Raw genomic sequence first — 26,870 nt, forward strand, 5'->3', positions numbered from 1 at the left:
GGAGGTTATACATCGGGGAGGTGAGGGGCCCGAGGTTATACACCGGGGAGGTGAGGGGTCGGAGGTTATACACCGGGGAGGTGAGGGGCCGGAGGTTATACACCAGGGAGGTGCGAGTCCGGAGGTTATACATCGGGGAGGGGAGGGGCCCAAGGTTATACACCGGGGAGGTGAGGGGTCGGAGATTATACAGCAGGGAGGTGAGGGTCCGTAGGTTATACATCGGGGAGGTGAAGGACCGGAGGTTATATACCGGGGAGGTGAGGGGTCGGAGGTTATACACCAGGGAGGTGAGGGGTTGGAGGTTATACACCGGGGAGGTGAGGGGTCGGAGGTTATACACCAGGGAGGTGAGGGTCCGTAGGTTATACATCGGGGAGGTGAGGGGCCCAAGGTTATACACCGGGGAGGTGAGGGGCCGGAGGTTATACACCGGGGAGGTGAGGGGCCGGAGGTTATACACCAGGGAGGTGCGAGTCCGGAGGATATACATCGGGGAGGTGAGGGGCCCAAGGTTATACACCGGGGAGGTGAGGGGTCGGAGGTTATACACCGGGGAGGTGAGGGGTCGGAGGTTATACACCGGGGAGGTGAGGGGCCGGAGGTTATACACCGGGGAGGTGAGGGGCCGGAGGTTATACACCGGGGAGGTGAGGGGCCGGAGGTTATACACCGGGGAGGTGAGGGGCCGGAGGTTATACACCGGGGAGGTGAGGGGTCGGAGGTTATACACCGGGGAGGTGAGGGGCCGGAGGTTATACACCGGGGAGGTGAGGGGCCGGAGGTTATGCACCGGGGAGGTGAGGGGCCGGAGGTTATGCACCGGGGAGGTGAGGGGCCGGAGGTTATGCACCGGGGAGGTGAGGGTCCGGAGGTTATACAACGGGGAGGTGAGGGGCCGGAGGTTATACACCGGGGAGGTGAGGGGCCGGAGGTTATACACCGGGGAGGTGAGGGGCCGGAGGTTATACACCGGGGAGGTGAGGGGCCGGAGGTTATACACCGGGGAGGTGAGGGGCCGGAGGTTATACACCGGGGAGGTGAGGGGCCGGAGGTTATACACCGGGGAGGTGAGGGTCCGGAGGTTATGCACCGGGGAGGTGAGGGTCCGGAGGTTATACATCGGGGAGGTGAGGGGCCGGAGGTTATACACCGGGGAGGTGAGGGGCCGGAGGTTATACACCGGGGAGGTGAGGGGCCGGAGGTTATACACCGGGGAGGTGAGGGGCCGGAGGTTATACACCGGGGAGGTGAGGGGCCGGAGGTTATACACCGGGGAGGTGAGGGGCCGGAGGTTATACACCGGGGAGGTGAGGGGCCGGAGGTTATTCACCGGGGAGGTGAGGGGCCGGAGGTTATACACCGGGGAGGTGAGGGTCCGGAGATTATGCACCGGGGAGGTGAGGGTCCGGAGGTTATACACCGGGGAGGTGAGGGGCCGGAGGTTATACACCGGGGAGGTGAGGGGCCGGAGGTTATACACCGGGGAGGTGAGGGGCCGGAGGTTATACACCGGGGAGGTGAGGGGCCGGAGGTTATTCACCGGGGAGGTGAGGGGCCGGAGGTTATACACCGGGGAGGTGAGGGTCCGGAGATTATGCACCGGGGAGGTGAGGGTCCGGAGGTTATACACCGGGGAGGTGAGGGGCCGGAGGTTATACACCGGGGAGGTGAGGGGCCGGAGGTTATACACCGGGGAGGTGAGGGGCCGGAGGTTATACACCGGGGAGGTGAGGGGCCGGAGGTTATACACCGGGGAGGTGAGGGGTCGGAGGTTATACACCGGGGAGGTGAGGGGTCGGAGGTTATACACCGGGGTGATCAGTAATGATCATGGCCTATACTATATACTCATGAATCGGGGAGGAGCTTCCACGGAGCTCCCGCTCTGGATAATGATGGACCGGGGCGGTCTAGGATAAGTGGCTCCTTAGACACAAGTTAGGTATAATCAGATCCTGCCCACTTTCTGGGTCAGTCCATTGGAAAGTGTCTCTTTGCTTTTCCCTCTTCATATTTCCGCAGCCTTGATGATTTTTTAGTGGTATGAGGTCTTGTTTTATGTGGGAGAGATTGATTGTTGGCTCAATGACTCGGTCACATACATCTTTTTCTATGGCACAATTATATAGTAAAAATCAGCTATTTTGGAGCAATATCTTTGTTTTATTTTTCGCCGTTCCCATTTCACACCATGTAACCTGTTGGATGAATCATTCAGGACATTCTGGTCACGTGTACAGGTATTCGTGGAAGGTTTTCTTGCATTTCTGCAACATATTTTTCTGAATGAAATCCATTTGCTTCCTGCCCAAACATCCCATTCAGAGAGATGAAACCGATTTTCCATCATGGAATATATTTCTGCTGTTTGTGAATATAAGTTTAAAAAGCAAAAACAATAGAATTCCCAGTGGGGAAAAAAGCATAAAACTTTATTTTTATTAAAATATTATAATTATGTATATATAGATATTAAAAAAAATGGTAAAAGCTAAATTAAAGGGACTACCAAACAAACAGACAATTCCTGCATGTGTTGCGGTTGTCGAGCAGCGGAGAGACATGCAGCCGCGGGGACTTGAACATATTATTCGAGCACGCCGCAGACACTCAATTAGTACCCGAGCATGCTCAGATAACACCTTTCGCTCATCACTAGTGACGTCACATCGACAGCGCAGCGTCTTCTCTTCTGCTATGCTCAGTCTATGTGGTGTCACTGCCGATGTCAAACTTATTGACAGTCAGCTCCCTGCTACCTAACTGCGGGAAGCCACCTGTCAATCAGTGTGATGTCGGCAGTGGTGCTGCATCAACGGATTGGAGAGGAAAAGGAAGAAAGTGTCACGGGGTTGCAGCAACGGAGTGGAGCCAGAAGACCGCAGTGTCTGCTTGCTCCTACTACACTTAGAAGAAGCACTTCTCCAGTGTATTAAATGTTTTTATTTCTTCCAGCAGAACAGGGGTTAATCGGCCATATTGGAAACTCCTACATTCAGTTGTGCTGGGTTAGCCACTCTTTTTCCCTATAAAGTCTGGACTCGATTACCAAGTCCTTGTCAGGGTTAGCACTTGCTGCATGACATTGGAGTGGGACAGGTTGCTTTTGAGGAGTGCTGGAGTTTATTAGCAACTGTTGCTTGGAAATTCCTTATCCTTCCCTATTTTGCTTTCTTCCCTCTCCCTACACACCCTGGTGAATACCTCTATTATAGGTGAGTGTACAGGGTGGGCCATTTATATGGATACACCTAAATAAAATGGGAATGGTTGGTGATAACAACTTCCTGTTTGTGGCACATTAGTATATGTGAGGGGGTAAACTTTTCAAGATGGGTGGTGACCATGGTGGCCATTTTGGAACCAACTTACTTTTTTTCAATGGGAAGAGGGTCATGTGACACATCAAACTTATTGAGAACTAGATGGTGGCCCAATTCTAACGCATCGGGTATTCTAGAATATATATGCAGTTTATTTTTGAAGATTTAATAATAATAATGTAATAATGCACCCCCCCATCCTGATATGTATGGTTCTCTCACCCCCAATCCTGATATGCATGCTACCCCTCAACCCCCTATCCTGGTATGCATGGTGCCCTGACCCCCCAATCCTGATATGCATGGTCCTCTCACCCCCCAATCTTGGTATGTAAGGTCCCCTCACCCCCCTATCCTGGTATGCATGGTCCTCTCACCCCCCAATCCTGGTATGCATGGTCCTCTCACCCTCCAATCCTGGTATGCATGGTCCCCTCACCCCCCTATCCTGGTATGCATGGTCCCCTCACCCCCTTTCTTGGTATGCATTGTCCCCTCACCCCCCTTTGCTGGTATGCATGGTCCTCTCACACCCCAATCCTGGTATGTATGCTCACCGCCACCCCCCTTTCCTGGTATGTATGGTCCCCTCACCCCCCTTTCCTGGTATGTATGGTCCCCTCACCCCCCTTTCCTGGTATGCATGGTCCCCTCACCCCCCTATCCTGGTATGCATGGTCCCCTCACCCCCTTTCTTGGTATGCATTGTCCCCTCACCCCCCTTTGCTGGTATGCATGGTCCTCACACCCCAATCCTGGTATGTATGCTCACTGTCACCCCCCTTTCCTGGTATGTATGGTCCCCTCACCCCCCTTTCCTGGTATGCATGGTCCCCTCACCCCCCTATCCTGGTATGCATTGTCCCCTCACCCCCCAATCCTGGTATGCATGGTCCCCTCACCCCCCAATCCTGGTATGCATGGTCCCCTCACCCCCCTTTCATGGTATGCATGGTCCTCTCACCCCCCCTATCCTGATATGCATGGTCCCCTCACCCCCCTTTCCGTGTAGCCGCGACCAATCAGCGTTGCGGCCCCTGTCCGCGACCAATCAGCAACGCGGCCCTGTAGCCACGACTAATCACTGCCACGGCCCTGTACAAAAATAATATTAAAAAATAAAAAAAAGTTATTCTCACCTTCCGACGGCCTCCTGTCTTCTTTCCACGCGCCCGGCCTCGCGTTCCCAGTAATGCTTTGCGGCTTAGACCGCTGATGACGTCGGTCCTCTTTCTCGCTCTCGCGAGAGTGACGTCATCAGCGGTCTAAGCTGCAAAGCATTACTGGGAACGCGAGGCTGGGCGCGTGGAAAGAAGACTGGAGGCCGTCGGAAGGTGAGAATAACTTTTTTTTATTTTAATTCTCTTTTTTACAGATTAAGGCCTGCGCCTGTCGCTGATTGGTTGCGGCCTGGCGGCCGCGACCGATCAGCGACCCGCGATTTCGGTTACAGACAGACACGATAAGGCGTTTATATATATATAGATTTCACAAGATAAACAATGATGTGCTTGGTTTTAACGTAACTTTATTCTTTCATGAGTTATTTACAAGTTTATGACCACTGATAAAATGTCTTCAAAGTGCTGCCCACTGTGTTGGATTGTCAATGCAACCCTCTTCTCCCACTCTTGACACACTGATAGCAACACCGCAGAAGAAATGCTAGCACAGGCTTCCAGTATCCGTTGTTTCAGATGCTGCACATCTCGTATCTTCACAGCATAGACAATTGCCTTCAGATGACCCCATAAATAAAAGTCTAATGGGTCCCATTTTATATAGGTGTATCCACATAAATGGCCCACCATGTATATTTTATGTGTGTACAGTTTTCAGTTTCCCCTTGTCTTTGTTACCCCGTCTGTCGGGTTGGTGTACTGCGGTGTCCCTGGGTGGGGGAAGGGGACAGACGAAGGGCTAACTTAGGAGATAAGGCAAGGACGGAGGCCCCAATGCCTTCGCCATCTGAGGTATCCTGGATTACAGGGCGAGCTAGGGCGCCCCCTAGTGTTTGGGCCAGGAAAGGTGCCCCCTGGTCCCAGGTCACTTGTTGAATCATGAAGAGGATGAATGAACTCATGGAGATCAACATCCGACACTGCGGAGACACCATCACGTGTTTCTCAACGCAGTGATTCTAGAGCACTGCCCCCATCCCTTATGGGAAATGTGTAAAACATGCAAAACAGAAGCTGCGGAGACACCATCACGTGTTTCTCAACGCAAGCAATGACCAGCCAGGTCTTTGCCCGGGAAGGAACAAACATGGTATCCATCCACAGACAGCTGTTTCGGGGTACCCTGAAACAGCTGTATGTGGATGGATACCATGTTTTGGCATAGGTGGTTTCCTTCATTGGAGACTGCCCTTCCCGTGGTTGTTCCTTCCCGGGCAAAGACCTGGCTGGTCATTGCTTGCGTTGAGAAACACGTGATGGTGTCTCCGCAGCTTCTGTTTTACTCGTTGAATCATGACAGAACATCTCTGCTGATGTCACCTGAAATGAAGCAGCAAAATCGCTGGCAGGAGAGGACGGTGGCCTGTGAGTTGGTAAGAGATTGGCGTCGGGTAAAACAGGCAAATTGTCCTCCCTGCAAGTACTTAGCCCTATAGGGAAAAATAAGCAAAGTCCCGGATACTGTGCTCTAAATCATCATAGAAAGTACTGCTTGTGTCATAAAGAAGAAACAACCCTCGCACCCTGTACAATTGCTTTAGTGCAAAAATTATAATGTTGACAGCAACAGGATGAAAGGACGCCAAGACACTCAACGTTTCTTCCAGTCCTGTAATCATGGGAGTTGTCCTTAAGGGGTTAATATAAAACAATGTAGAAGGCTAAATACATAAAACTGTGCGCAGAACCCTCTATATACTGTACACTACTGTGCCCCTTCCAGTAATAATGTTCCCCATCCTGATATGTTCCCCATGCAGGGGCCCTTCCTGATATAATATCCCTCATCCTGAACCCCTTCCAGTAATAATGTTCCCCATCCAGGTATAATGTTCCCCATGCAGGGTCCCTTCCTGGTATGTGTTCCCCATCCTGAACCCCTTCCAGTAATAATGTTCCCCATGCAGGCCCCCTTACTGATATATCCCCCATCCTGGGCCCCTTCCAGGAGTAATGTGCCCCCATCCAGGTATAATGTTCCTCATACAAGACCCCTTCCTGGTATAATGTTCTCATCCTGAGCCCCTTCCAGTAATAGTGTGCCCCCATCCTGGGCCCCATCAAGTAATAAAGTGCCCCCATCCTGGATCCCTTCCTGGCATAATATCCTCCTTAATGGGCCTCTTTCTGGTGTAATGATCTCCATCCTGGGCCCCTTCTTGATATAATGTCCCCCATCCTAAGCCCCTTCCAGTAATAATGTCCTCTATCCTGGCCCCTTCTAAAAATAATGTCCCTCACCCTGGGCCGTTTCCTGATATAATGTCCCCCATCTTGGCCCCTTTCACCAGTAATGCCCCCCATCCTGGTATTTTGTCCCCCTTCCTGATAAAGTGGCCTCAATTCTAGGCCCCTTCTTGGTATAGTGTCCCTAACCCTGGAACCCATCCAGTAATAATGTCCCCCCATCCTGAGCCCATTCCAGTAATTATTTCCCACATCCTGTGCCTCTTCTTGGTATAATGTCCACCATCCTAGCACACTTCCAGTTAATAATGCACCCCTTCCTGGGCCCCATCCTGCTATAATGTTCTCCATCCTGGTTTAAAGTCCCTCACCATAGGTCTTTTATTGGTATAATGTCTTTAAAAAAAAACCTGATTCTTCTTACCCCTCTCTGCTGCCACGACGCGTGACGTCCTCTTTTGTAATCCATTCAGAAGCCGGCAGCTGACTGTAGGGTGTTAGCCATGGGCGGCACATGACGTTCCTGCTACGCTGCGTCAGTGATGTCAGCTACCAGCCTTTCATTGGCCGGCGACGTGTACTGCAATGTAGGGAGCTGGCGAGTCTCTACGCCACTATACATTGCAGACAAATGTGTGTCCAGCTGACATAGGAGCTGAACCAGGCAGGCCCCCTCTCACATGGGCCATATTGCGGTCGCACCCTCTGACACTGCGATCGTTACGCCCCTGCATGTGGCTAAGTCGGTGGGAAAATGTTTAAAAAGTACGGCTCTGGGAAGACGAAAAGAAAAAGAACAAAAGTAAAAAAATGTCTGGACCTTTAAGGTATTAATTACAAATGTTATTATTAATATTATAAAGTAAAAAAAAAATATTTTTATTAATAATAGCAAAAAAAAAAAAATTCCTCCGACGCGACATAGAATGAGGCCCGAGATCTAATTAGCCTTCTTCTTGGCACCGGTGGCACCTTGTTATTAGCTCACTGTTTTAATATTGGCAACATGTTTTCTTACAAAAGATACATTGCAATAAATAAACAGAGCGGCAATAGCTGATCAAGGAAGGAGAACGGCGGCGTCACACGGGGGGGAGGGGACGCCGATTAATAAGGGATCCCGCCACATTGTGCAACACTTCACTCTTCACGTTCCGGCTCGGGAACGCGGTGTAGCGCTGGCTCGGTGCAGACTCGGAACACAACACCTCTCAGTTCTCCATTCACTCCCGTGGCCTGAGTTGGGCGAGAGCTCTCCCCTGTGACGGAAAAGTTAATTTTTTTTTAAGACTTTATTCTAGCGGAGGATGGAGATCAGGACGCCAGGAAATGTAGATCTGGATTTAACCCCATGTGAACACAACAGGCCACGGCTTTGTAATCCTCCATTTGTCTGCAAAATCCACAATTATCCACATCACTAAACAGAGTGTGACGTGTAATGTATACCTCCTGTATATGCATATAGTGACAATGGTATAACCTGGGCATCCTCTGTAAAGATTTATACAAGATGGGCAACTTATACCAGCAGTACATATGTAAGTATATACAGAGGATACCCGGGTTATACCGGCTGTACATATATAATTATATACAGGAGATGCCCAGGTTATACCAGCTGTACATATATAATTATATACAGGAGATGCCCAGGTTATACCAGCTGTACAGATATAATTATATACAGGAGATGCCCAGGTTATATCAACTGTACATATATAGTTATATACAGGAGATGCCCAGGTTATACCAGCTGTACATATATAGTTATATACAGGAGATGCCCAGGTTATACCAGCTGTACATATATAATTATATACAGGAGATGCCCAGGTTATACCAGCTGTACAGATATAATTATATACAGGAGATGCCCAGGTTATACCAGCTGTACAGATATAATTATATACAGGAGATGCCCAGGTTATATCAACTGTACATATATAGTTATATACAGGAGATGCCCAGGTTATACCAGCTGTACATATATAGTTATATACAGGAGATGCCCAGGTTATACCAGCTGTACATATATAATTATATACAGGAGATGCCCAGGTTATACCAGCTGTACAGATATAATTATATACAGGAGATGCCCAGGTTATACCAGCTGTACAGATATAATTATATACAGGAGATGCCCAGGTTATATCAACTGTACATATATAATTATATACAGGAGATGCCCAGGTTATATCAACTGTACATATATAGTTATATACAGGAGATGCCCAGGTTATACAAGCTGTACATATATAATTATATACAGGAGATGCCCAGGTTATACCAGCTGTACAGATATAATTATATACAGGAGATGCCCAGGTTATACCAGCTGTACAGATATAATTATATACAGGAGATGCCCAGGTTATATCAACTGTACATATATAGTTATATACAGGAGATGCCCAGGTTATATCAGCAGCTGTACATATATAGTTATATACAGGAGATGCCCAGGTTATACCAGCTGTACATATATAGTTATATACAGGAGATGCCCAGGTTATATCAGCTGTACATATATAGTTATATACAGGAGATGCCCAGGTTATATCAGCTGTACATATATATATACAGGAGATGCCCAGGTTATACCAGCTGTACATATATAGTTATATACAGGAGATGCCCAGGTTATACCAGCTGTACATATATAGTTATATACAGGAGATGCCCAGGTTATATCAGCTGTACATATATAGTTATATACAGGAGATGCCCAGGTTATATCAGCTGTACATATATAGTTATATACAGGAGATGCCCAGGTTATATCAGCTGTACATATATAGTTATATACAGGAGATGCCCAGGTTATATCAGCTGTACATATATAGTTATATACAGGAGATTCCCAGGTTATATCAGCTGTACATATATAGTTATATACAGGAGATGCCCAGGTAATACCAGCTGTACATATATAGTTATATACAGGAGATGCCCAGGTTATACCAGCTGTACATATATAATTATATACAGGAGATGCCCAGGTTATACCGGCTGTACAGATATAATTATATACAGGGAGATGCCCAGGTTATACCAGCTATACATATATAATTATATACAGAAGATGCCCAGGTTATACCAGCTGTACATATATAATTATATACAGGGTGATACCCAGGTTATACCAGCTATACATATATAATTATATACAGAAGATGCCCAGGTTATACCAGCTGTACATATATAATTATATACAGGAGATGCCCAGGTTATACCGGCTGTACAGATATAATTATATACAGGGAGATGCCCAGGTTATACCAGCTATAAATATATAATTATATACAGAAGACGCCCAGGTTATACCAGCTATACATATATAATTATAAACAGGAGATGCCCAGGTTATACCAGCTATACATATATAATTATATACAGAAGATGCCCAGGTTATACCAGCTGTGCGTATATGATTATATACAAAGGATACCCAGGTTATACCAGCTATACATATATGATTATATACAGAAAATACCCAGGTTATACCAGCTATACATATATAGTTATATACAGAAGATGCCCAAGTTATACCAGCTGAACATATATGATTATATACAGGGAGATAACCAGGTTATACCAGCTATACATATATCATTATATACAGAAAATACCCAAGTTATACCAGCTTTACATATATATAATTATATACAGGAGATTCCCAGGTTATACCAGCTGTATATATATAATTATATACAGGAGATGCCCAGGTTATACCGGCTGTACAGATATAATTATATACAGGGAGATGCCCAGGTTATACCAGCTATACATATATAATTATATACAGAAGATGCCCAGGTTATACCAGCTATACATATATAATTATATACAGGAGATGCCCAGGTTATACCAGCTATACATATATAATTATATACAGAAGATGCCCAGGTTATACCAGCTGTGCGTATATCATTATATACAAAGGATACCCAGGTTATACCAGCTATACATATATGATTATATACAGAAAATACCCAGGTTATACCAGCTATACATATATAATTATATACAGGAGATGCCAAGGTTATACCAGCTATACATATATAATTATATACAGAAGATGCCCAGGTTATACCAGCTGTGCGTATATCATATACAAAGAATACCCAGGTTATACCAGCTATACATATATGATTATGTACAGAAGATGCCCAGGTTATACCAGCTATACATATATAATTATATACAGGAGATGCCCAGGTTATACCAGCTATACATATATAATTATATACAGAGGATGCCCAGGTTATACCAGCTGTGCGTATATCATTATATACAAAGGAAACCCAGGTTATACCAGCTATACATATATGATTATATACAGAAAATACCCAGGTTATACCAGCTATACATATATAGTTATATACAGAAGATGCCCAAGTTATACCAGCTGTACGTATTTGATTATATACAGGGAGATGCCCAGGTTATACCAGCTATACATATAACATTATATACAGAAAATACCCAAGTTATACCAGCTACACATATATAATTATATACAGACGATGCCCAGGTTATACCAGCTATACATATATAATTATATACAGGAGATGCCCAGGTTATACCAGCTGTGCGCATATCATTATATACAAAGGATACCCAGGTTATGCCAGCTATACATATATGATTATATACAGAAAATACCCAGGTTATACCAGCTATACATATATAATTATATACAGGAGATGCCCAGGTTATACCAGCTATACATATATAATTATATACAGAAGATGTCCAGGTTATACCAGCTATACATATATAATTATATACAGGAGATGCCCAAGTTATACCAGCTATACATATATAATTATATACAGAAGATGCCCAGGTTATACCAGCTGTGCATATATGATTATATACAGGGAGATGCCCAGGTTATACCAGCTATACATATATCATTATATACAGATAATACCCGGGTTATACCAGCTGTACATACTGTCTATAATTATATACAAAAATACCCAGGTTATACCAGCTTTACAAATATAATTATATACAGAAGATGCCCAGTTTATACCAGCTGTACAGATATAATTATATACAGGGAGATGCCCAGATTATACCAGCAGAAGATATATAATTATATACAGGAGATGACCAGGATATAAGTCATACATCGTCCTAGATATTCCAGGAGCAAAACTATCTATTTTCTTTCATTAACAGTGCCACACTTCTCTACAGGTTGTGTCTGGTACTGCAGCTTAAAGGGGTTGCCAGGTGAAAACAATTAGTAGCCTATCAGAAGGATAGCTTGCTAATCAGTGGGGTCCGACTGCTGGGACCCACACAAATTGGCAGAAGAGGGAGCTTTTACCACCATTACAAAACGGAGCATTAGGTCAAATATCCGACCACTGCTGCATTCACTCTCTAGGGGGCTGCCAGAAATAGCAGAGCGCGACGCTTGTCAGCCCCTTAAGGAATGAATGACGTGCACCGTCACTCCTTCTAAAACAGGGATTAAAACTCCCCTGGTCCCAGAATGAATAGGGATGAGTTGTAATACCACACACAACCTGAGGACAGGTGTGGCGCTCTTTTATAACTAAAGCAGCCTTGGATTTTCTAATCATGGCCATCTTCTTAAGTGGAGAACCAGAGTGTGTTATTTTCTTTTTTTTCAAACTGTCAGCACGCCTGAAATAGCGGGAACTTTCTGCTACTGCGAAACACGTTGGCGCTGTATAAATAAAGAGGATGATTACTATTATTACATTTACTTTCAGAAAAATGAAGAACACCGCAGACTAGTATTAGGAACAGGGGCGCCACGACTTATGCCGGGAGGCTTTTACCCTGTCTCTGCTCTGTTCAGAACGTTAAGGGTTACAGAATTAGATACATTGTAACAAGAAGAAAGTTATTTGTAAATAAACGGTTCTTTAAATTTAAGGCTGGAGTCACACTAACCTGCGCAAAATACGGTCAGTAGTTTACATGCGTAATACGGATGACAGACCCCTAAACAGTGCTCCGTATGTCATCCGTAAGCAAGGTGTGGTCGCGTATTTTGCGCATGTCAGCATCTGTATGTAATCCGTATGGCGAGATTTTCTCGCAGGCTTGCAAAATGGACATATAATGGAGCCCTATGACAGTTTTAATAAAGAAATGAAAGAATAGATATAGACACAAAGAATGCATATATATATATATATGTATTCTATGTGTACAGTATATATCTATTCTTTCATTTCTTTATTAAACCTGTCAGTGTGAGTTTACTGTATCGCGCACTGAATTGCCGGCTTTTCTAAAAGACACCGGGTGCGTATTTCTCGCAAGTCACATGTGTGCTCCGTGTGTAATCCGTATTTTTTGCGCACCCATAGACTTGCATTGGCGAATTACGGCCGTAGTACGCTGACAATCGCAGCATGCTGCAAGTGGCACGCAGCGTAGGATACGGAGGAGAAATATACGCCTGGTGCGAGTGACCCCATAGAGAATCATTGGTCCGTGTGTAATGCGGGCTTTTTGCGCCTCTCACGCACCCGTATTCCTCGCCAGTGTGACTCCGGCCTAAAGTGACGGTACCGTATAACGCATCGCCTGCGTGTGATCACTGCAGAGCATGCGGTATACTGCTGGAGGACATGGTTACTTCAGCAGCCTGCCACCTGGGCCTGCCCAGCTGTTGTGGAACTACAACTCCCAGCATGCCAAGGAAACTCCATGCAGGCCTCTCATCCTGGGTCTCATTCTTTGCATTAAACCTGCTGAGGTCACAGTAAAGTATAAACTCCAGCAATGACGTCATCAAACGTAATTAACCCCTGCAGTGCTAGCCAGACCTTTGCAAAACATCCTTTGGCTTTAAAAGAAAATAGTGACCCCCCCACCACCACCTCCAATGGACAGGAACAAGAGATGCTGGGACTTGTAGTTTCATCCGCCATCAGGGCATCTCATCCTATTAACCCTTTTAATGTCAGATATTTAGTAAAAAAAAATGCACAAGGACCAAGATGGGAGATGCTGGGAGTAGTAGTTTTGGCTTGTAGATTTCTGGGCAATATATTAACCCTCGCAGTGGAAGACACTCAATGCAATGTGATACTACAGGAGATGCTGGGAGTTGTAGTTTTACCTAGAGGGTAGAGCAGGTTGGCAATTCCTGTACAATGACCTCATCCGCCATCCTATTAACCCCTGCAGATGCCTAGCTAGAAAAAAAAATTCCTGAGACGCTACAGGCCCCAGGATGGAGGATGTTGGGAGTTGAGTGACAGGGTGGGTCATTGACATGCTTTGCTTCCCATCCAGTAGGCTTAACTGGCAGCTCGGGGGGGCCCCAATGCAAAATATCCCAACAAGACCCCCAACTATTGCAGTCTTTTCATATGGACCAAATGGACCTTTTGCCCCCCCCCAGACATGATTACAACCAGTGCCCTTAATATAGCTACACCCTTGCTTGATCCCATCCTATTAACCCCTGCAGATTCTTAGTGAGAAAAGACAAACAATAACCATGAGCTGCCACAAGGACCAGCATGGGAGATGCTGGGAGCTGTACTTTTAGGGAGAGATGGACAGGTTGGGTCATTTACATGAGTGGCATCCCGTGCTATTAACCCTCGCAGTGCAGGGGGGAGTCTCTCAACAGGTTGCAGATCCTTGTATAATTATAATAATTATTGGATCCTATTAACCTCTTCAGCGCCGGCCGGTGTGTCAAAGCAATGCAATCTGGCGACACAGTTATCTAATGATGGCAGATATCATTTGTGATGTTTTTAGAACTATAAGGTATCACCCCCTCCCCCCCCTAAGAACTAGATTCAGCCCCCCCCCCCCCCCCCCCGGAATAGCACAGGGCACAGTAGATTTTTCCCCAAATCTCCCTGCAGCTTTTCATAGGCCCTTTATCTGCGGTGGGAGGGCAGCACCACTACTATTGGGTACAGAAAATGCTTCTTTTTCTAAGATCTGCCCTTTTTTTTGTAGCATAGACACAAACAAGCAGAAGCCTCCTGTGAGCCCCGGCAGCTGCTGCTCGCTCCTTCTCGCCTCTCCTGCTCTGGCTTCCTTGCAGCTGGTGATGAGCTCAGGGCATGGGGGGCAGCAGGCTGGGCAGCACTCCTGCTGATCAGCCCGATCCTGTCCCGTCAGGACACCACGTGTCTGCTGTGTGGCTCAGCAGAGGACTCACTATATAAACCACAAACCCCCTAATCATTCACAAAGCCAGCCTCCTGCAGAAAAAAGCTCCTCCACCACCATCACCTCCTCCACCACCACTGGGGCTGAGGAGCACCACCACCACATCCACCACCACTGGGGCTGAGGAGCACCACCACCTCCACCACCACCACTGGGGCTGAAGAGCACCACCACCACTTCCACCACATCCACCACCACTGGGGCTGAGGAGCACCACCACCACCTCCACCACCACCACCTCCTCCACCACTGGGGCTGAGGAGCACCACCACCACCACCTCCACCACTGGGGCTGAGGAGCACCACCACCTCCACCACCACCACTGGGGCTGAGGAGCACCACCACCACCTCCACCACTGGGGCTGAAGAGCTTTTTTTTTTCTTTTCTCTTCCTCCTGCTTCCTTCATGGAGAAATCCTGACAGATCTTCAGAAGAAGAAGACGTTTTTACACTTATCATAAAGGAGATCACAGAAGACTTGGAGGAGGCTGTACTGATCCCTGGATCCAGCAGATAAGATTGTGGGGGGACAGGCTACTGACAGCCAGCAGTGACCTGGTGGGGAGGGGGGCTCATTCATATTAATTAGGGACTTTCTGCAGGGCAGGGGGGGTCCTAGACATAACCCAGGTAGAGGGACGGGACCAGGGGCTGCTGCCGATCACATAGTATATAAGGACTGAGAGGAGACACCTACCGGACCTGACTGATCTCCAGCACACAGGGATCCAGGACTGATCACCTCCAGAGACAGGGATCCACAGATACAGGGAGTGATCACCTTCAGGAGCCAGGGGTCCAGGGAATGATTATCTTCAGGAGACAGGGATCCACAGATATAGGGAGTGATCACCTCCAAGAGATAGGGATCCAGGACTGATCACCTCCAGGAGATAGGGATCCACAGATACAGGGAGTGATCACCTCCGGGAGACAGGGATCCAGAATACAGGGACTGATCATCTCCAACAACAAAAAGATCCAAAAATACAACCGATCACCGAAAAAAAAGATCCAGAAACACAAGGACTGATCACCATTAAAAAGGGATCCAGGGATACAAGGACTGATCATCTCCAGCAGACAGGAATCCAGAAATACAAAGACTGATCTCCACTAAAAAAGGGATCCGCTAATTCAAGAACTAATCTCCAGCAAAAAAGGGGGATCCAAAAGACATGATCTCCTGCAGAGAGGGATCTGCTAATGACCTGAACTGATCTGGAGAGCGAGTTCTCCTCTCATCCATCACTGCTTCTCCCACTTCATCCAGCACTTGATCACCAGATCCATCCATTGCTCCCGACACAAGCAGTGATCTCCAGAAGGATCCCTGAAGAGTTGATCTCCAGCACACAGTGGATCCCTGCAGCCACCCTATAGCCCACAGGGACCCCTCATTCCCTGAGCTCACCGCCAGCTGCCATGCCCCAGTAGTGCCCCGTTAACCCCTCCACTGCCCGCCGCTCCTCCGTCCTCCCCTCATCGCGCTGACAATAACCCCCGGCTGTTGTGATGCGTATTCCCGTAGATCCCAGCACCAGCCGGAGGTTCAGCCCGCCCTCCAGCAGCCTGCAGCCCGGCAAGATGAGCGACGTCAGCCCGGTGCCCGGCGGCCCGCAGCAGCCCCAGAGCCAGCAGCAGCAGCAGCAGCAGGAAGCGGCGCTCCCGGTGCCCAGGCTACGGGCACACGACAACCGCACCATGGTGGAGATCATCGCCGACCACCCGGCCGAGCTGGTCCGGACTGACAGCCCCAACTTCCTGTGCTCAGTGCTGCCCTCTCACTGGCGCTGCAACAAGACGCTGCCCGTCGCCTTCAAGGTGGGTGCTGCATGTGTGTGCATGGGGCTGAGGGATGGTAATACTGTGTGACTGCGACTGTCAGCGTGCGGGGAGACCGGTGCCGGGTCAGCCGGGGTGTGCGGCAGGAGATGACAGCCTCCGACCTGCTCTGCGGCTCCTCCTGCGCTGCCAAAGCTCCTGCACCTCCTCCTGCCCGGTCCTGCACCCTCCGCTGCCAAAGCTCCTGCACCCTCCGCTGCCAAAGCTCCTGCACCCTCCGCTACCAAGGCTCCTGCACCCTCCGCTGCCAAAGCTCCTGCACCCTCCGCTGCCAGAGCTCCTGCACCCTCCGCTGCCAAGGCTCCTGCACCCTCTGCTGCCAAAGATCCTGCACCCTCTGCTGCCAAAGATCCTGCACCCTCCGCTGCCAAAGCTCCTGCACCCTCCGCTGCCAAGGCTCCTGCACCCTCCGCTGCCAAAGCTCCTGCACCCTCCGCTGCCAAAGCTCCTGCACCCTCTGCTGCCAAAGCTCCTGCACCCTCCGCTGCCAAAGATCCTGCACCCTCCGCTGCCAAAGCTCCTGCACCCTCCGCTGCCAAAGCTCCTGCACCCTCCGCTGCCAAGGCTCCTGCACCCTCCGCTGCCAAAGCTCCTGCACCCTCCGCTGCCAAAGCTCCTGCACCCTCCGCTGCCAAAGCTCCTGCACCCTCTGCTGCCAAAGCTCCTGTACCCTCTGCTGCCAAAGCTCCTGCACCCTCCGCTGCCAAAGCTCCTGCACCCTCCGCTGCCAAGGCTCCTGCACCCTCTGCTGCCAAAGCTCCTGCACCCTCCGCTGCCAAGGCTCCTGCACCCTCCGCTGCCAAAGCTCCTGCACCCTCTGCTGCCAAGGCTCCTGCACCCTCTGCTGCCAAGGCTCCTGCACCCTCTGCTGCCAAAGCTCCTGCACCTCCTCCTGCCTGGTCCTGCACCCTCTGCTTCCCAGTCCTGCACCCTCTGCTGCCTGGTTCAGTATCCTCCTGTTGCTCTGTTCAGTACCTTTTGCTACCTGGTCCTGCACCTTCTGCTGCCTGGTCCTGCACCTCCTCCTGCCCAGTCCAGCATCTTCTGGTGCTGGGTCTAGCGCTGCAATGCATGATAATGGGCTCCTGTAATGTAAGGTATCTGCAATAAAACAGCTGCAGCTAAGATATATATATAGTATATGTATATATCACCATCTGTCTCTATATCACACTGATATATATAGAAAAATATTCAGGATTGAGAGTCCTCAGTAGTTGATACCTTTTAATGGTTAACTGAAAAGATGGTAACACATTGCAAGCTTTCAAGACTACTCAGGTCTCTTCTTCAGGCATTGGCTAATACAAAATCTGAAGTCACATATTTATGCACAATACAACACAGAAAAAATGCAATAGTTGAGAGAAGTGACGTGAAGCAGAATTATGATTATGGTAGAGGGAGAAACATAAATATTGGACCAGTTCATAGATAAGGAGTCTGGATGTTTTATTGTCCTCTGATTGGGGTCTCCTAATGTGTTGTGATGCCCCCACAAGGTCTTAGGAGCAAATTCCTTAATTGGTGTAAAAAGACATAAATCCATGCGACACATTCATTCCAGCACTGAGAGTGTCAAAGGTCGTCATAAATTTATACTCACAGACCCATATGTTATATATATATACAAACACACAGATACATATAATATATGTAACATTGCAATATAGAGATATATGGTGAGAATACATTACAATGGAATCACAGAACTGTGCACTTGTATGTACACTTATTTAGCAGACTCAGTCCTAAAACAGCTACCCCAGAAGGGGGCCATGTGCTTATGTATCTATCTATCCATCTATCATCTATCTATCTATCTATCTATCTATCTATCTATCCATCTATCTATATATTATCTATCTATCTATCATCTATCTAGCTAGCTAGCTATTATCTATTTATCTATCATCTATCTATCTATCTATCTATCTATCTATCTATCCATCTATTATCTATCTATCTATCTAGCTATCTATCATCTATTTATCCATCTATCCATCCATCTATCTATCAATCCATCCATCTATTATCTATCTATCCATCTATTATCTATCTATCCATCCATCCATCTATTATCTATCTATCTATCTATCCATCTATTATCTATCTATCTATCCATCTATTACCTATCTATCTATCTATCCATCTATTACCTATCTATCTATCTATCTATCTATCTATCTATCCATCTATTATCTATCTATCCATCTATTATCTATCTATCCATCCATCTATCATCTATCTATCTATCTATCTATCTATCTATCTATCTATCTATCTATCTATCTATCTATCTATCTTTCCCTTAGCAGTGTACTAGTTCCTTCTCCTTTTGTTCTCTGTGTTTTCCTGCTTTATGATTGGAGCCAAGTATTGTAATGTACAGTAAATATCCCCGGAGGGGTTTCTGCAGTAACTCTAGGATGCATCAGAATGTTTCTCCAGGGGCCACATGTATCATGTATGACACTACATGCACTGCGGCATCAGACTAACAGGATGGGAGATGTCTTGGGGGAATCGCTGTGGCGTTTCTGTCCAGTGCTGCACTCTCACAGACACTGGCCAGGATGCAGGAGATGCAGAATCATCTATTGTTGTTTTCATAGAGAGCCAAATTGCTGTAAATTATTAGTACCAGGGTTCGGTCAAATGAGCTCAATAGGAAAGCCACAAATGGATGGTGGGATTTTAAGCTAAAATGTTTTTTTTTTCCACTGGATAATCATCAGTTCATTTTCAAATGAAAAAAAAAAAAAATAGCCTTAATTTTCAGTTCCATTCTTTAGTGAACGTGGCCACAAAATAAATAAATAAACAATATATGTTGTATAATAATAATAATAATAATAATAATGTAATTATTAACTATTGTAGTTTAGTTTTACTTGGGACATAAACAAACAGAGAAAACACATAAACAATATTCTTTAAAATAGGAGTCTATATGTTTCAGGAAAAATAGAGACGACCTCTAGAATCCTTGCTTGAAACTACAAAACTGTCTATATAATGTGTGTGTGTATATATATATTTACAGATCATATGTATATGCATGTCAGATACATATATATTTATATAAAGATAATATATTTACTGTATATATATATATAGGCATGTGTCATATACATATATTTAGTTATATATTTATATTATTAATATATTATTATTATTTATATATATGCATTAAATAAATATATTGTGAACAATTGTTTATATAGTGATTTTTGTGAATGATCAATTTATATTTAATTTAATTGTAAATATAGGACATATTTGCATTGTCTAGAGCATCAAGCCAGGTAGATAATAATAATAATAATAATAATAATAATAATAATAATAATAATAATAATAATAATAACAAATATATACAATAGTGTGATATCTTATTCTTGGAAATAATATTGGACAGAGGTTAACATAGGCATCATTTGGGGATTAGTTAAAACCAATAAACCTATGTAGCCGTATCTATAAATTATGTTAATATGTAAAAATAGAGAATAAAAAATAAAATAAAATTAGACAAAAAAAAATTGCACTGTCAATTTTTTTTTTATGCTAACTGCTTTAGCTGAGCGGGTGTTTGTGGGCAGTGGTTACAGGAGAATTATTTCCTAAAGCCTGGCTACTGTACCAGTGGCAAACTACTGGTCGGTAAAACAATGACTCCCTTCTACGCAACCTCACTAAGAATTCCTATGAGTCACCCGTGAAAATTTGCAAGACAGAATAAGTGGCAAAAGTTAGTTTCTGATGTATTTGTCCTTAAATTTCTGTGTCATATTTTTTCTTTTTTAATTTCCTCTTTCTCATTTTAGTTTGTTACATTAAAATCCATATTATTACTATTATTACTTTTTTTTTATTTATAATATCTTCTAATACAGTGCAAGGACGCATTCTTCAAAAATAGTCAATAAACATTGACGTGACCGCCCGACAATAAAAAGTAATGACATCTTTGTTATTTTTATAATGACGTTTTTATGCTTTTAAACTGATATATTGTAACTATAGTATTTTTTAGTCTTCAAAACAGCTCAAATGTTATTTTTTTCCCTATTTTTTCTCATAATATTTTTAGAGTTTTACAGTTACACAAAAAATACTGTTGAAAATGTCCTGGGAAAGAAAAAAAAAATCTGAATTTATATTTATTCAACTACTTATTTTATTACATTTTTTTTACATATTTATATATTTTTACCCTGTTTTTTTAGTGTGTATTTTATGTGATCATGCAGGTGCAATATTTTATTGCTTCTTTTTTAGTTTATTTAGTCTAAGCATATAAATGGCCTATGAAGCTTACTCTATATAACTGAACTAATGCAGACACACATCACGGTTTTGATGTGTTTATTTCGCCTAACCAAGGATGGATGATAAAGGAAAATCTCCTCCTGGCTTTGGCTAAAAAGCAAGGAAAAAAAGCCCAAACTACTGCACATCCAAGTTAATAGTGGTCAATACAATGGACAGTTTACTCGATTCTTGTGTTCCCATGTATGTCTTGCTTATTTGACTTGTTCCTGTGTATGTCTTGCTTATGTCTTGCTTATTTGACATGTTCCTGCATATGTCTTGCTTATTTGACATGTTCCTGTGTATGTCTTGCTTATTTGATATGTTCCTGTGTATGTCTTGCTTATTTGACATGTTCCTGCGTATGTCTTGCTTATTTGACATGTTCCTGTGTATGTCTTGCTTATTTGACATGTTCCTGTGTATGTCTTGCTTATTTGACATGTTCCTGTGTATGTCTTGCTTATTTGACATGTTCCTGTGTATGTCTTGCTTATTTGACATGTTCCTGTGTATGTCTTGCTTATTTGACATGTTCCTGCGTATGTCTTGCTTATTTGACATGTTCCTGCGTATGTCTTGCTTATTTGACATGTTTCTGTGTATGTCTTGCTTATTTGACATGTTCCTGTGTATGTCTTGCTTATTTGACATGTTCCTGTGTATGTCTTGCTTATTTGACATGTTCCTGCGTATGTCTTGCTTATTTGACATGTTCCTGCGTATGTCTTGCTTATTTGACATGTTTCTGTGTATGTCTTGCTTATTTGACATGTTCCTGCGTATGTCTTGCTTATTTGACATGTTCCTGTGTATGTCTTGCTTATTTGACATGTTTCTGTGTATGTCTTGCTTATTTGACATGTTCCTGCGTATGTCTTGCTTATTTGACATGTTCCTGTGTATGTCTTGCTTATTTGACATGTTCCTGCGTATGTCTTGCTTATTTGACGTGTTCCTGTGTATGTCTTGCTTATTTGACATGTTCCTGCGTATGTCTTGCTTATTTGACATGTTCCTGTGTATGTCTTGCTTATTTGATATGTTCCTGTGTATGTCTTGCTTATTTGACATGTTCCTGTGTATGTCTTGCTTATTTGACATGTTCCTGTGTATGTCTTGCTTATTTGACATGTTTCTGTGTATGTCTTGCTTATTTGATATGTTCCTGTGTATGTCTTGCTTATTTGACATGTTCCTGTGTATGTCTTGCTTATTTGACATGTTCCTGTGTATGTCTTGCTTATGTGACATGTTCCTGCGTATGTCTTGCTTATTTGATATGTTCCTGTGTATGTCTTGCTTATTTGACATGTTCCTGTGTATGTCTTGCTTATTTGATGTGTTCCTGTGTATGTCTTGCTTATTTGACATGTTCCTGTGTATGTCTTGCTTATTTGATATGTTCCTGTGTATGTCTTGCTTATTTGACATGTTCCTGTGTATGTCTTGCTTATTTGACATGTTCCTGTGTATGTCTTGCTTATTTGATGTGTTCCTGTGTGTCTTGCTTATTTGATATGTTCCTGTGTATGTCTTGCTTATTTGATATGTTCCTGTGTATGTCTTGCTTATTTGACATGTTCCTGTGTATGTCTTGCTTATTTGATGTGTTCCTGTGTATGTCTTGCTTATTTGACATGTTCCTGTGTATGTCTTGCTTATTTGATATGTTCCTGTGTATGTCTTGCTTATTTGACATGTTCCTGTGTATGTCTTGCTTATTTGACATGTTCCTGTGTATGTCTTGCTTATTTGACATGTTTCTGTGTATGTCTTGCTTATTTGATATGTTCCTGTGTATGTCTTGCTTATTTGACATGTTCCTGTGTATGTCTTGCTTATTTGACATGTTCCTGTGTATGTCTTGCTTATGTGACATGTTCCTGCGTATGTCTTGCTTATTTGATATGTTCCTGTGTATGTCTTGCTTATTTGACATGTTCCTGTGTATGTCTTGCTTATTTGATGTGTTCCTGTGTATGTCTTGCTTATTTGACATGTTCCTGTGTATGTCTTGCTTATTTGATATGTTCCTGTGTATGTCTTGCTTATTTGACATGTTCCTGTGTATGTCTTGCTTATTTGACATGTTCCTGTGTATGTCTTGCTTATTTGATGTGTTCCTGTGTGTCTTGCTTATTTGATATGTTCCTGTGTATGTCTTGCTTATTTGATATGTTCCTGTGTATGTCTTGCTTATTTGACATGTTCCTGTGTATGTCTTGCTTATTTGATGTGTTCCTGTGTATGTCTTGCTTATTTGACATGTTCCTGCGTATGTCTTGCTTATTTGATATGTTCCTGTGTATGTCTTGCTTATTTGACATGTTCCTGTGTATGTCTTGCTTATTTGACATGTTCCTGTGTATGTCTTTCTTATTTGACGTGTTCCTGTGTATGTCTTTCTTATTTGACGTGTTCCCGTGTATGTCTTGCTTATTTGATATGTTCCCGTGTATGTCTTGCTTATTTGACATGTTCCTGCGTATGTCTTGCTTATTTGACATGTTCCTGTGTATGTCTTGCTTATTTGACGTGTTCCTGTGTATGTCTTGCTTATTTGACATGTTCCTGCGTATGTCTTGCTTATTTGACATGTTCCTGTGTATGTCTTGCTTATTTGACATGTTCCTGCGTATGTCTTGCTTATTTGACATGTTCCTGTGTATGTCTTGCTTATTTGACATGTTCCTGCGTATGTCTTGCTTATTTGACGTGTTCCTGCGTATGTCTTGCTTATTTGACATGTTCCTGTGTATGTCTTGCTTATTTGACGTGTTCCTGTGTATGTCTTTCTTATTTGACGTGTTCCTGTGTATGTCTTTCTTATTTGACGTGTTCCTGTGTATGTCTTTCTTATTTGACGTGTTCCTGTGTATGTCTTTCTTATTTGACGTGTTCCCGTGTATGTCTTGCTTATTTGATATGTTCCCGTGTATGTCTTGCTTATTTGACATGTTCCTGCGTATGTCTTGCTTATTTGACATGTTCCTGTGTATGTCTTGCTTATTTGTCGTGTTCCCGTGTATGTCTTGCTTATTTGATATGTTCCCGTGTATGTCTTGCTTATTTGACATGTTCCTGCGTATGTCTTGCTTATTTGACGTGTTCCTGTGTATGTCTTTCTTATTTGACGTGTTCCCGTGTATGTCTTGCTTATTTGATATGTTCCCGTGTATGTCTTGCTTATTTGACATGTTCCTGCGTATGTCTTGCTTATTTGACATGTTCCTGCGTATGTCTTTCTTATTTGACGTGTTCCCGTGTATGTCTTGCTTATTTGATATGTTCCCGTGTATGTCTTGCTTATTTGACATGTTCCTGCGTATGTCTTGCTTATTTGACATGTTCCTGCGTATGTCTTGCTTATTTGACATGTTCCTGCGTATGTCTTGCTTATTTGACATGTTCCTGCGTATGTCTTGCTTATTTGACATGTTCCTGTGTAAGTCTTGCTTATCTGACATGTATTTTTTTATTATTAGATGTATACTTGTTTGTTTTTTGTTGTCGTTTTTTTCCTATTTCATACAATTACCTATCAAAAATGGTTTGCAGGAATCGGAATTTGATTGATCCATTCTCCATTTACGACTTCCTGACAAAGCTATTATGATAAACTGATCTTTAGAATTAAGCAAACGGTTAAAGTACCTCGAGAAATTTACCACAATTTATTTTTGCAGCCCTTTTATGTTTCTATTATCAACTAGAAGTAGTTTATCACGTGATAGTGACGTGGACTTCTCGCATGTCTGCTCCATTCATTACAGCGTCATTCATTCACAATAGAAGATATTATATTATGTTTATTATATCAGAATTTTTAAATATCATGCTATTACTGTTGTATTTTATATTATTTTACACAATTTAATATCAAATGTCACAATTGTAATATAGACCGGTTATTTAACAATGTAGATCATGTCCTTAACAATAAATATCCATCACCTTTTTCTATAATAAAATGTACTATAATTAAAGGGATTTTCCAGGAGTCCAAGAAGTGTAAACCTTACTTGCAGACTGTAGGGGCATAGACTTGAAAATTGTAATCGACAGATTTCTGAAATTTAATCCAGTTCGTAAAAATATTAAAACTATTGTCCAGTGTCAATAATAATAATAATAATAATATAGAAAGATGCACCTGTGAATATTTTAGGAACTGGAGGTTATTGTGATCCTAATGATCTTTTCAGTGCCAATATCTTAAGATCTGAGCCATCATTAATTTTTGGGTTTCTAAATGTACGGTATGTACATTTTTTACTTGTCATTGATTTTTTTTAAATAAATTTTCCACAGATAAAAATAAAATCACAAAAAAAGGGTTTTTTTCATCCAAGGGTCAACATGTATGTAAGTAGTCACACTAATCTACGTACATCACAGTTCTTTAGATCTTGCCTTGAGGAATGATCGCATCTGGGATAAATGTTTGCTCCATAAATGTCTTACTTTTTATATTGTCAGTGATCCTGGGATTTCCAAATTAAATGTAGGAAAATAATGTGCAATCTGAGATCTGGGGAGACCCCTCCAGGAGCCACGGGCGGACCACTTCAGGAGCTACAGTAGATCTCTCTAGTAGCTACCGGTAGACCTCTCAAGGAGCTACAGGCAGACCATTCCAGGAGCTACAGTAGATCTCTCCAGGAGCTACCGGTAGACCTCTCCAGGAGCTACAGGTAGACCATTCCAGGAGCTACAGGTAGACCTCTGCATGAGCTACAGGCAAACCAGGAGCTACAGCTAGACCTCTCCAGGAGCTACCGGTAGACCTCTGAAAGAGCTACCGGTAGACCTCTCTGGGAGCTACAGGTAGACCACTCCAGGAGCTACAGGCAGACCACTCCAGGAGCTACAGGTAGACCTCTCCAGGAGCTACAGGTAGACCTCTCCAGGAGCTGCCGGTGGACCTCTCCAGGAAATGCCGGTGGACCTCTCCAGAAGCTACAGCTAGACCTCTCCTGGAGCTACAGGTAGACTATTCCAGGAGCTACAGGGAGACCTCTCCAGGAGATACAGGTAGACCACTACAGGAGGTACAGGCAGACCACTCCAGAAGATTCAAGTAGACCACTCCAGGAGCTACATTTAATTCATAAGTTCCCTGCAATAGACTTTAGTACAAAAAAATCCCCAAACTTTATGGCCCACTTACAAATGTCTTAAAGCGTTTGCCCCCCTCCTGGCCTCTTGGATTTGTCCCAGCCCATTGTGAATAAGGACAACTCATGACCTCACTTGACTTTTGAAGCTCAAGATCAGAGTAGATGGTAGAGATTTGTTCAAAAGACTCAAATTATTATTTTTTTTCCCATGGTTTGCATTGTGGGCAAGAAGAGTAGGTGGATGTATAGATGGGAGGATGCAGGGTTAGTTTGCAAATATTCTTTGTGTGAGATGTAATGTATTGAGTCTTTTACTGATGAGTGCACGATTCTGATTGTGGTCAGCTGTCAGGTCTCCTATAATGAGCAGTGATGGGGATGGTATAAAAAACCATGGACACACATCTTCACTATATGGCAAATTTTGGTTCACTGTTTGGCGGGTTTTCAATTATGGAACCATATTTCCAGTGTATAAGACAAAGGAGGATGAAATACTTCATTTCTGGCCCCTATTTACCATTCTTGGTGGAAATATGGCTCCTTGGTTGGAAATGTGGCGTCTGGGAAATCAACAGTAAATCCAATTTTTTTTTAACTTATTTGCTCATTTTTTGTCTTGGCTTTTAGAAACATTGTTGTTAACGTTATCTAAGTAGGATATAACAATTTATGAAAGAGGTTGTCCAC

At 43.9% G+C, this 26,870-nt stretch overlaps 2 protein-coding genes across 4 annotated transcripts in view; both read left to right on the forward strand.

The window, feature by feature from the left end:
• The window catches only part of RUNX2 (RUNX family transcription factor 2), a 249,685-nt gene that overhangs the window by 151,106 nt on the left and 71,709 nt on the right, over nt 1-26,870 (forward strand). For 2 of the 3 annotated variants that reach the window (XM_073586532.1, XM_073586534.1), the window contains exon 1: nt 14,671-16,719. In XM_073586532.1, the coding sequence (XP_073442633.1) occupies nt 16,411-16,719 (309 nt within the window). In that variant the 5' untranslated portion in view covers nt 14,671-16,410. Of the gene's footprint in view, nt 1-14,670; nt 16,720-26,870 lie in introns of those variants that run through there. The other variant, XM_073586535.1, reaches the window with a different exon arrangement.
• LOC141098498 (uncharacterized) lies at nt 16,837-19,539 on the forward strand (the record flags this gene model as incomplete). The annotated part of the gene is made up of 1 exon (XM_073586334.1): nt 16,837-19,539. A coding segment is annotated over one exon (1,014 nt), but the record flags the coding sequence as incomplete, so codon positions are not given.

Source organism: Dendrobates tinctorius, unplaced genomic scaffold (genome assembly GCF_039654945.1).
Source record: "Dendrobates tinctorius isolate UK_male_01 unplaced genomic scaffold, ASM3965494v1 ptg000093l, whole genome shotgun sequence".
Classification (NCBI taxonomy): domain Eukaryota; kingdom Metazoa; phylum Chordata; class Amphibia; order Anura; family Dendrobatidae; genus Dendrobates; species Dendrobates tinctorius.